At 38.4% G+C, this 12,959-nt stretch overlaps 1 protein-coding gene across 4 annotated transcripts in view; it reads left to right on the top strand.

The window, feature by feature from the left end:
* The first annotated feature begins 550 nt into the window (after positions 1–550).
* The window catches only part of runx3 (RUNX family transcription factor 3), a 71,133-nt gene continuing 58,724 nt past the window's right edge, over positions 551–12,959 (top strand). Inside the window, exons 1-2 of one of the 4 annotated variants that reach the window (XM_065296132.2) lie at positions 551–780; positions 983–1,096. In XM_065296132.2, coding sequence (XP_065152204.1) covers positions 1,039–1,096 — 58 coding nt within the window. In that variant the 5' untranslated portion in view covers positions 551–780; positions 983–1,038. Of the gene's footprint in view, positions 781–827; positions 1,097–12,959 lie in introns of those variants that run through there. The other 3 variants (XM_065296135.2, XM_065296134.2, XM_065296133.1) reach the window with 3 other exon arrangements.

The following is a 12,959-nucleotide window of genomic DNA, read 5'->3' as shown; positions in this document are numbered from 1 at the left end:
ATAAACACATTTACTTTTAAAAGGGTCACTAAAATCAGGTCATTTGTGCAACTACCATAGATATTTTGGAAATAAAAAAGTAGGCCACCACAAACATGTAGAATTCAGTGAGCATTGAGTATTGGGTAAAAACGAGGCTAAAACCAAGTTAGAGGAAGGCTGAAATGACTGGCACGGCTGTTTTTAATGAGAGTAACATTGAGATACTATCAAGTGGTGAGTGAGGGTGGAGGGGTGGTTTAACAGGCCCAAAACCACCAAAAAACTCACACGCTCATATACACATTTCAACACATCACTCCCAACAATCCTCTCATTTTCCTTGTTTTCATTAATTTCCCCTCGCAAAGAGTTTGCGTCTTTGGTGCGGGTTGCGTACGTTTGTGGCCGCTGTTCTGGAAGGCCCATCAGCTTTTGAAAAAATACCATCAGAGAGGTAAGACAAACTATGTGAAGGGAAAGAGAACTTACATGCAAGTAAGAGAGAGAGAGAGAGAGAGAGAGAGAGAGAGAGAGAGAGAGAGATGAGTCACATGATCCAAGTTCCACCAATCAGATCGTGGGATTGCCGTGCAGCAGCGCTACCGCGGGAGCTGTGACCTCGGATACCTCAGACATGCGACTGACAGGCCGTTACCACGGAGATCACCGCTGCCTGAGTGTCAGACACCTGAAGTTTCAACTTTTCGACTAAACCACCTTTATACTGCTACAACAACCACCAGAGAGAGAGAGAGAAAGGGAGAGAGAGAGAAAGAAAGAGAGAGTCTTCATCTTCAGGTGAGTCCATCCCATGGTCGGTGTCCCTCACTGGGTCTTTCTCGCTTGCTCTATCGCTCGCTTTCACCACACAGCACATATGCAGTTCTGTTAGACGGCTTGTGGCAAAAGATTCCTGTGGCATTCTCAAACCCCAAATTCTTGGTTGCAGGCAGTCTATGTAGTTCCTTTATTTCTCTCTCTCGAACTGTCGTCCTCTCAGGGTTTCATCGTTGAGGGAGCGGAAAGGCCAGTCGTTTTCCCTCCAGAACGGGACACATGGCTTCAAACAGCATCTTTGACGCATTCTCCAATTACTCGTCTAGTTTACTGCGAGGTAAGTCGCCCACCCAATCATTACTTTTCTCATTTGCTGTTGTCAGTGACAGTTTTGATAGTCGTTACGGTCATTGGAGATGATCTGTGTGTCTTCTCTAGTCATTGTGGATAGTGTGACTGTGGCAGTTTGGCAGCTTCAACGTGTGACTGTATGCGTATGTGTGGGTTTATGAATGTAGGCTATAGGGAAAACAGACTCCTCTGAGAACTATCATAACACCTTTTCATGTGTTACTTATCCAGTTTATAGCCTGTCAGTTTACGGTAGAGACTTCATTTTTTAAATATCTATGATGATGAGACAAAAAGTTTTGGAGTATTTATTTATTACATAGGAGTTGCGTTGATAAGTCCGAATGGTTTTACTATGAATTTCAACTGTGCGAAAATAAGGTTATTCAATGCATCATTTAAGCCAAACTCCCTGCTGCATGTACATCAGATACCTTTAGATTAATGTACCGTAAGATGTTTGTTTTATAACGCTGCAGTCTGAGGACCGTTTGAAGCCGTTCTGATGGGTTTGGATCATAATGGGCTGCTCACCACAAGCATTAGCACCATAAACGTACTTTTAGCGCAGGACGCAAGGGAGGAACCAACTAGACCAACCTTTACTGGAACTCGCAAACCAGTCAACTTGTGGAGCCAGGGCACTCTCAGCATCTCTGTGGTCGCTGTGTATATGTGTGGGTACGAGCCCAAGTCAACATTAGCGATTTACCGGCATTTGCATCTCCTGAGCTCCTTCTCCTCCATTTGTCCCCATGGCAACGTCAACATGTGTGATGAGGTGCTGGGACGTTTTTGTCTAGAATGTGCTTAAAAAACAAACACAAGGAATGTTTACGTGATTATCAGCGTGTGATGGACATTTACAGATTAATATGCCAACTTAAAATGAAAATGGCCGATCCTGGTCTTTTCTTGTACAGTTTATTTGTAAGCATTATTTAATTGAAGTCGTAATCGTGCATCAAAATTAAATAACTTGCCTATGTGTAATGGCTGACATCACATCAAACCTCTCCAATCACCTGACATGCTATGCCCAATTTTCACAATCCGACCAATTCCCAAAATCAAGTTTCCATCTCATGACATGTGGTTGTAAAAAGCATGTTATCCTTTTCTGTAATCATTTCGTATTTTTAAGCTTTGTTATTTATTAAGACATTGGTTAAAGCAAGCAATTATACACTTCACATGCCTAAAAACTCTCCTTCGCTGATGTAAAAATCACCATAATGTGATAAAATTGACAGTTCAGTCTCATAAACAGAAATATTATCATATCCACATTTCTTTCACCAGGTAATATAGTTCATTCATTAGCATGTAGATTTTTACATTAGCCAAAGCAACTTTAAATGTGACTCATCCAATCAGAGTCACACATTTGCACATTTGAAAAAGTTAGTTAACTTGTGTTTATTTGAGTTGGTTAACACTACAGTATCCTTAAATATTGCATTTATCATGAAGTGATACAGTAGGATTGTAAAACTGTACATATTAGCTACAGTCCATAATTAATTTATGTACTACTTAAAATTCATTTCACTACTGTTCTGTGTAGTCTAATTTATTATGTAACCATCCATTTGTACATTTCTGTATATTATGTTCATAGTACACACCCACCTGTAAATTATTTTCATAGTATCATCTAATCCTGCACTTATGCAAATACTGATATCCTGCACTTTTTATATTGCTTTTGTTATTGCTTTTTATAGTTTATATTGCTTTTGGTTCTGGTTAGACCTAAACTGCATTTTGTTGTCATGTACTTGTACTTGTGTAATGACAATAAAGTTAAATCTAATCTAATATCATAATCGAACCAGGTGGTTTAAGAGGAAAGGATGAAAACGGTGACCGTCACCCAGAAAATAAAAGTAATTTATTGTTACATTTTGAAAAATGTGACGGCAAACTTTTTTCTTAAAATTTGAAGAGTAAGTGAGCTCTGAACTCAGCTTTGAGTTTTTCAGTGTGAAACGCATTTTGCTCAGAGCAGATATCAACAAGAAAACACCATAGTAAATACACGGTACAATATACTTTCTATTCAATTTGGATTGAATCACTTCAAAAGCCAGAATCTATCAAGTTCCCAAGTCTTCATCTGAATCTTTTAAAATTTTGAAGCCCAAATCATTCCAATTTTAGGACAGCTGCTGTACGACTAAGGGAGTGTCTTATGTTTATTTACTCACCCTCATGTTGTTCTAACCCTATACAGGTATACGTTTCTTTATTTTTTTGAACAGTTGAAGAGTTTGGTTCCAAAACGCAATAAATCCATTTTGACTAATTTTGATAAAAACGTGTTTTCTATACCAAGAAAGTGACGAGATGAAAACCACTATTTTCATTACAAACTTTCACATGGCATCTTTAGGTTATAATAACATTAAAAATTCAAATCCATAACTTGATTTTCAAAGATTAATTATAAAAAACTGATAATTTGTTCCCCGCATAAAGTTTTTTTTCAAAATGCTATAAATCTATTGAATCATTATATAAATGTGCATTCATCTTTGCCATGTTATTTTCATTTAGTTGACTAGTGGTATACACTGATTAAAAAAATAAACATTAATGGCATTAATCAAAACACTTACTTTGTCATATTAAGAACACTGTCATTGCTGCTGTCATCCTTGGGACTTCGTCGCTGAACTTTTTTTTGACAGCGATCAGCTATAAAATGTTTGGTCCTGCACGATTTTCGTTGACTTTGAGTAAAATAATGTAAAAGTTTTTCATAAGATACCCTGGGGTCAATGTGTTAGCGTGACATAAGCTTGATGCTGTCATGTGAGAACAAGCAACAGCTGGCATTTTTTCGTCGCCCGAGTGGCTTACGTTTCTTCCCCGCCACAGAAAACCACCACAGGTTTATCAATGCCATCACATTTACGTTTTTGCATTTGTTTGTTTGTTGATCACGAAGTACAAAGTAGATGAGGAAAACTAGGATTTAGTGTGTATTCAAAGCGCCGCCATTAATGTTTACAATGCGTTGAATGGTGCGCTGTGATTGGTTGAGCAGATTTATAGCATTCTGCAGAGAAGGAGTACTGGCGTTGATTGCGTTTTGGGGAAAAAAGGGAGAAAAGATGACAGAATAACACGGCGGATATCGGATTTTGCGTAGAATTATGAAGTCATTTTTAATACTGTGAATACGGTGAATACCGTTTATGGCGCTTTGGAACCAAACTCTTCAAATTTTGATTAACAATGATAAGAACACAGTCCAGTATGGTACCTATTCCACAGTAGCAAGTACAAATACAATGGAAGTCAATGGGTGCCATCAATTACCATAATTTATCAAAATATCTTCTTTTGTATTCAACAGAATGAAGACATTTTCACAGGTTGGTATTTGAGTAAATGATGACCGAATTTCCATTTTTGGATTAACTATCCTTTTAAGTTTTCATTACAAAAAGAAGTAGTGAGGAGTAAAAATACACTCATGATTTAGGGTTAAAGTTTAGTTCTATAGATCTGTAAAAATTGTCTATGAACCAGAAAAGGAGACAAAGTCCAAATCAAGTGCAATGACTAACATTCACCTTTTAAATTTAAAGTCAAGTGTTTAAAAACAACTAAAAGGGACATGCAAAATAAATAGTTTTCAAGCAAGTTTCTTGATCTGTGCCTTTTCCAGCAATGGCCAGACAAACTGACAGTCTCACACTAAATTCACACAAATGTTGCTGCATTTGTCAAAACAAGTCCTTTTGTTGGACACGTCCTCGAAATGCAATTCAGCCTCAAACTTAACCATTCTGTTTGTAGAGCACATTACTAATGTCTAAAACATTACATTTAAAACATTTTAAGGATTTACTATTTTAGGGGCATACGTGCTGCTCTCAACTTTGAACTTAAGATTTACTGGGTATTAAATAAGCACAATAAATGTACAATGCAGACTGTATCTTGCATAACTGTAAACATACAGGAGAAAAAGTGAGTGTGAGAAACCAAATGAAAGACAAAGGCGAGTGTATGTGTGTGTGCGTATCTGATGCAGACTCTGTTTGCTTCTGCAGCAACCACAATGAGGTCACACCTGTTGCTCTAAAACAGCCGTCTAAAACACACATATTCACACAAACATAAAACGTTTAAATATATATACAATTTTATAAGCCTGTATACTTGCATAAATGGACCCAAACATACACACAACCACATCATACACATAGAAGTAGATTTTGTGTCTTGTGACATTTCACTGTCGTCACTTAACACAGCTGTCTGAAATTAAAACTTTATATTGAAATCTCTCATTTTGGATGCCAGTCCTTTGGTCTCTTGGAAAATCTGAGCAGTTTGACGCAAACTGTCCAACTGAAGATGCATGTGAAATGACTGGCCACAGGAGAAACATCTAAGAAGCAGGAGACCAAAGCAAACCTCTCCATTTAATCTCACTGATGTCTATGCGAAACAGTTGTGATGTTTATACTACTTTCAAACAACAGTAGAGTTTGTTCATGCAGAAGTAGCGTGATGGAGGCGAGGTGAAGTGGGGAGAGAGGGTAAGAGAAAGAGATGTGATGTAGGGGGACAGGCACAGACTTCACCAATTCTTTCAAGTGTGGCTGTTGAAAGTTTGGAATAAGCAGGAGACACTGTGAGAAGATAAATGCAGGAGATGATCTGAGAAGAGAAGGAGATGATGTTAGAAGAGAGGAACAGTAAACAATGTGAATAGAGATAAGCAGCAGATGGTCTAAGAAAAGAGAACAGAAGAAAGTAGATGGTGTGTGAAGAGCAGGAGATGATATGGGAAGAGCCGGAGATGATCTGGGAAGAGCTGGAGATGAACTGGGAGGAGCAGAGAGTAGATGGTGTTAGAAGAGCAGGAGATGATCTGGGAAGACCTGGAAATGATCTGAAAAGAGTAGAGAGTAAATGGTGTGAGAAGAGGAGGAGATGATCTGAGAGAAGAACTGGAGGTGATCTGGGAAGAGCAAAGAGTAGATGGTGTTAGAAAAGCAGGAGATGATCTGGGAAGACCTGGAAATGATCTGAGAAGAGCAGAGAGTAGATGGTGTTAGAAGAGCAGGAGATGATCTGGGAAGACCTGGAAATGATCTGAAAAGAGTAGAGAGTAAATGGTGTGAGAAGAGGAGGAGATGATCTGAGAGAAGAACTGGAGATGATCTGGGAAGAGCAAAGAGTAGATGGTGTTAGAAAAGCAGGAGATGATCTGGGAAGACCTGGAAATGATCTGAGAAGAGCAGAGAATAAATGGTGTGAGAAGAGGAGAAGATGATTTGAAAAGAGCAGCGAGTAGATGGTGTTAAAAGAGGAGGAGATGATCTGGGAAGAGCTGGAAATGATCTGAGAAGAGCAGAGAGTAGACGGTGTGAGAAGAGCAGGAGATGATCTGAGAAGAGCCAGAGATGATCTGGGAAGAGCAGAAAATGATCTGGGAAGACCTGGAAATGATCTGAGAAGAGCAGACAGTAAATGATGTGAGAAGAGAAAGAGATGATCTGAGAAGAACTGGAGATGATCTGGAAAGACCAGAGAGTAAATGATGTAAGAAGAGAAGGAGATGATCTAAGAAAAGCCAGAGATGATGTGAGAAGAGAGGAACAGTAAACAATGTGAACAGAAATAAGCTGCAGATGGTCTAAGAAAAGAGAACAGCAGAGAGTGGATGACGTGAGAAGATCAGGAAATGATCTGGGAAGATAAGGAGATGATCTGGGAAGAGCCGGAGATGATCTGGGAAACGCAGAGAGTAGATGGTATTAGAAGAGCAGGAGATGATCTGGGAAGAGCCGGAGATGATCTGGGAAGAGCAGAGAGTAAATGGTGTAAGAAGAGAAGGAGATGATCTAAGAAAAGCCGGAGATGATCTACTAAGAGGCGGAGATGATCTGGGAAGAGCCGGAAATGATCTGAGAAGAGCCAAGAGTAGATGGTGTAAGAAGAGCAGGAGATGATCTGAGAAGAACCAGAGATGAGAGAGTAGATGGTGTAAAAAACCAGGAGATGATCTGGGAAGACCTGGAAATGATCTCAGAAGAGCAGAGAATAAATGGTGCTAGAAGAGGAGGAGATGATCTAAGAAGAGCAGCAATTAGATGGTGTTAAAAGAGGAGCAGATGAGCTGGGAAGAGCAGAGAGTAAATGGTGTAAGAAGTGAATGAGATGATCTGGGAAGAGACAGAAATGATCTGAGAAGGGCAGAATGTAAATGGTGTGAGAAGAGCAAGAAATGATCTGGGAAGAGCTGAAAGTTGATGATCTGAAGAGAGCCGGAGATGATTTGGGAAGAGACAGAAATTATCTGAGAAGAGCCGAGAGTAGATGGTGTGAGAAGAGCAGTAGATGATCTGAGAAAAACAGGAGTTGATCTGAGAAGAGCCAGAGATGATCTGAGAAGAGCTGAGAGTTGATGATCTGTGAAGAGCCTGAGATGATCTGAGAAGAGCCGGAGATGATCTGAGAAGAGCAAAGATAGATGGTGTAAGAAGAAAAGAACAGTAAACAATGTAAGTAGAGATAAGCAGGAGATGGACTTAGAAAAGCAGAAGATATTCTAAGTAGAGAAGAGCAGGAGGGGATAATGCGAAAAGAGAAGAACAAAAGATGGTGTAAGTAAAGAAAAGTTGACAATGTGAGTAGAGATAAGCAAAAGATGACAAGTACAGAAAGTAGATGGCGTGAGAAGAGATAGTGTAAAAGAGAACAAGAGGAGATGGTGGGGGACAAGAAGAACAAGAGGAGATGGTGTAAGATAAGAAGAACAAGAGAAGATGGTGGGAGATAAGAAACGCACAAAGGATATGTAAATGTAAATGAGAAAGTGTGGGGAGACCAAGAGAAAATCAAAGAAAAGAAGTGCAGAAGATAATCTGAGAAGAACAGAAGATGGTGGGAGAAGAGCAGGGGATGATGTAAAATGAGAGGAAGATGGTGTGGAAAGAACAGAGGAGATGATGTGAGAAAGCAGGAAAGAGACACTGAACAGACTTGAATGGGGGTAAAGCCAGTGTAACTGACCCCATTATAAATCACAGTTTCTCTGTGAGAAGGGTTGGACAAATAGATCTACTACTTATTGTATGACTATGCAAAAAGTTATTTTAGAAAAGCAATGTTAGTTGCATTTATAGCTAATGACATACATACATCATGAATGTAAAGTTATCTGCTTTAAATAAACATGTTAGCCAAGAAGGAATTAAATTTTTGTCAATTTAAGAGTCTGCATAAATGGCTGTGTTAATTATTTATAAACCACTGACCTGCACAGAGCAATGTGTAAAAACAACGAGAAATACTACAAAACGGACAACATCATGCCAACTCATCTCATTTATGCAAACAAGCCTCCACAACAAACACCCGCGAAGCAACCAACCGAACACTGCCCAAATCTTCCGGTGTAATCTTCCGACCTTGCATAACACAAAGAGCAGAATTCCACAGCAAAGCGAAACCTCTCGCTGTTCCATCAGCCCTAGCTAAAGAAAACATCTTTCATACGCTCTGCGAAAGCGTTCGTGCCAGACCTTGAGGACCTCAAGCGCTCAGCCTGCAGATCTGCCAATGTGCTATGAAAGGCCTGCAAAACTCGAGTTGGCTGCACAGAGTTTATTAATTTCATAAACACATGGTTCGTGCTCCCATAAATTGATACTTCACCGCGCTGGACGCCATTCAAAGGCTTTCTGCTGCTGCCCATTACCCTCAGTCCTGAAATATCAGCATCCATAGCAAAAACTGAAATCTGTAACCAGATATCGAGGGTCTGGATATTGGACAGGGAAGAGTGTAATGAAAACTGCATGAGGGTCTCAGCGGAGGGTCCGGCTTCTGTGTCTAATTTAACGCAGAACAATTCCTATTTATAAAGCGCAGGCTCTGTTGTGAGTCTGGAGTTGGTTAGGGAAATGTTTCGAGTAAGGGGAGCGCGTAACAGGGATTTCTTGTCACTGCCGCCGCTGATATGAACCAGCGCGAGGGAATCAAATCACTGTGATGAGTGAGAGAGATTTTCTCTTGTAATCGCACATCTTTTCTGATGGATCATTATTTTAGGTTGCATAGGTGAAGTTTTGAAAGCTTATTTCTGTTGTATGAGGGGACTGTTTTATACATCTTTCATGTTTGAGATGTTTGTTGTTGCATTTAATGTAAGCATCTTATTTAGATCTATTTTCTTTTGATGTATTTTCTATGCACTGTTAAGAATCCATTGAAGACTTTGATCTGCAGAGATGTACTTCCTGTTGTAACAGGAAGATGGGGTGGGACTTATCTAACGACTTGCCATTTTTTAAATAGCCAATTGCATTTTGTCTACATCACAGTCGTGAATGCTGAAAAGCCTAAAAAGGCATACTCGTAATTCGGCAGTGTGCGTATGTCTGTTCTGCAGACGTACGCTGGATTCACACAGAGTTAGTCTGTATTTTCGGTGTAATTGTACGTGACAGCGGCCAGGGAAGTCGATTCTTCAGTGTGTGTGCTAAACACATTACCACAACACAGACCGGTTAAGAAACAAGAGGTGTATGGTGGTCCCGACATAATGACCTGCCATGATATGAGGTGGTAGATGGATGTCAATGTCATTTATAATGTCTAGACGAGCTATTTTCGAGAGACCCTCACTACGATGCAGACTTCATGAGATGACTTGGAGCAGACAGGATGTGCACTTCCAGAATATCCACAGCACTGGAAAGCTCAGTGGAAATGCTCATAAAATAGTTTCTGTTTGATTTTTTTAAGCATGTTAAAATAAATGCATCTAACATCTTTATAGCTCACATGTTCCAGTGAGTAATGGACCATTATGACCGACTGGAATTGCACATTACAGTATTTTTCGACTACAACTATAATGACTATTAATGTAGTCAGGATGATTTGGTCATGTGAAATGTATTTCTAACTTCCAGTACACTTAAAGGATTCTCCAGCCAAATATCAAAATTATATGATATATATTAAAATATCCTTGCGTTTTCAAGCTTTATAATGGTAGAAAACCGGTATCATGGAAAAAGTTTGACTTTAAACCCCAAAAAAGTGCATTCATCCTCACAGAAGTAATCTGCATGGCTCCAATGGATTAATAAAGGTCTTCTGTGGGTAATCAATGCGATTTTGTAATAAAAAAGGTCCAAACTTTATAAACTATAATAACTACACTGTAAAAAATACTTTGCTGCCTTAAAATTCTTTGTGAAATCAACTCAGATTTACAAGTCATGTCAACAGAGATGAGTTGTCACAACTTATAAAATATAGTTGAGAAAAGTCAACTCACCTGTAGTTATAACAACTTATCTCTAGTCAAGATAAATAATAGTAAGTTGAAATGACTTGTAAATCCGAGTTGATTTAACAAAAAAAGTATTTTTTACAGTGTAGCTTTAGGTAAAGGCGCCATCTTGGACTCGTGATTTATGCAAAGAGTTTGACCATAGTAAGCATTGGTTGCCACGGGTACGTTGCAGTGACTCTCGTGTATCGCAAAGATGGCATTGTTACCGGAAGCTAGTAAACAATTAGTTATAATTATAAAGTTTAAAATATGGATTTTTCTCACAATATTGCATTGATTACCCTCAAAAGACCTTTATTAACCCCTAGGAGCCATATGGATTACTTCTGTTAAAGATGGATGCACTTTTTTGGGTTACAAAGTCAAAAGTTGTTGCCTGATTCATGTTTTCTCCAATTATAATCTTGGAAAGCAAAGACATTTACTAAAATAACTCCAAATGTGTTAGTTCAAAAAATTATGAACACATATCTCAGATTGTTTGAAGGTGAGTACATTATGGGGTAATTTAGATATTTTGTTGGAGTATTGCTTTAAGATTACTTAAAGGGGACATGTCACAAGACTTTTTTAAGATGTAAAATAAATCTTTGGTGTCCTCAGAGCACATAATATGAAGTTTTAGCTCGAAATACCATATAGATAATTTATTATAACATGTTAAAATTGATACTTTGTAGGTGTGTACAAAAAAGTGCCGTTTTGGGTGTGTCCTTTAAAATGCAAATGAGCTGATGAAATTCAAACACTGATCACAATGATGGTGGTTTGTTGCAATTCAAACTCAATTGTGCTGTCAATTATTGTTTTCTTTTTCTCTTTCCCTCTGCAATAAATGGCTGTTCCATGGTTGTATAGTGCAGATTAAGGGGCGGTATTATTATAATAAGATCTCCTTATGACATCATAAGGAGAGCCAAATTTCAATGACCTATTGTTTCACGTGCTTGTAGAGAATGGTTTACCAAAACTAAGTTACTGGGTTGATTTTTTTTTACATTTTCTAGGTTGATAGAAGCACTGGAAACCCAATTATAGCACTTAAACATGGAAAAATCAGATTTTCATGCCATGGCCCCTTTTAACACTTAACTTACAAACAAAAAATGCTGGGTTGTTTTTAAACAAACGATTGGGTCAAATTGAGACAAACCCAACAGTAGGGTTAAATTGACCAAGAAAAGGTTTATACTTGATGTAACAATGGGTTACAATAACCCAGCATACAGTAGGTTAAATTATAACCCAACGCGTTGGATTCGTCCCTTTTTGACTCAATGCTGAGTTCAGTTTTTTTTTAGTGAAAGTAAATTTTAAGTGTGACATAGACACCTATATGTATAAATGTATTTGTGTTGGATGACAATGTCAAGGCAAGTGGCATTTGCAAACAAATTATGCTAAAACCTTGATCACTTTCATTTTGTAAGTACTGTAATGTCTCCTAGCAAAGTAACCACAGATGTAGTTGATCACATTAGATATGGATATGTTCCATTAGCATCTGCCAACCAGGAAGTGTTCAAGTTTGCATTTTTATTTTGAACTGAACGAAGATCTTTTTCAAAACAATACGTCTTGGTTTGATTTTATTATCTAATGCTGTGGCATTCATACATTTGCAAGTGTGATTTACGTTGCCAAATACATTTGGTCACTGTACCCATGCAAAAACACACAGCATGATTTAAGCTTTACCAAACTATATGGTTGTATGTATGAATGAAAGTCCTTTGACTCAAAACTGTACCACATTTTAGTGTTCTCATGCGACGTACAGCTTTGGTTACGGTCCATCCCAAAATAGCAGTGAGCCGTTAGCATGAGAAATCAGTCTGCAGCACATCTACAGACAAGTAAAAAAACAGCGTAGGAACTTGTCGTGAACTTCTATTGCATTGGTGTTTGATATAATACATGCATGTCATTTTACAGCATAAACCTTGCAGTATGGAGGAACTGGAAAATTTACAACAAAGCTGTCAGCTTAATGTTTGAACACAGCTGCTGATTCTTCATGTAACAGCACTTTGGTATTATAGTAACAAGATTTGAATTATATAACGAAAGTATTGTTTGGAAGGAAAAATAAACCTTATTTTAGTAGCGTGTAGGCTGGTTGTGCATTTAAATGAGATGCATTGGAGCTGCACTCATGACTGTCAGCACATCTACTGCACACGAATCAACAGTTACTTTGAATGTCAATGCTGATGCATGCAATTTTCTCACTGTTAAAATATTTTCTCTTTCCGTCGAATCATGTGCATGCACAAATATTTGCAAGTAGACAGACTGAAATTACAGAAGTACAAAACAAATCTGAATACACAAGTGTGTGCTGTACATCTAACCTTAATGCTTAAGGTAACAACTAAAATATCAATGTAGTCTTGCAAGCACTACAGCAATGGGCTCACATATTGTACAGAAATGGTGACAGTAATAAGAACATGCTGAAACAGAGCGAGCTGTGCAGAGCCACAGACCACAAGCATTTTATCAGACGCTC

Source organism: Paramisgurnus dabryanus, chromosome 20 (assembly GCF_030506205.2).
Source record: "Paramisgurnus dabryanus chromosome 20, PD_genome_1.1, whole genome shotgun sequence".
NCBI lineage: Eukaryota > Metazoa > Chordata > Actinopteri > Cypriniformes > Cobitidae > Paramisgurnus > Paramisgurnus dabryanus.
This window is presented reverse-complemented; position numbering and strand designations above follow the sequence as displayed.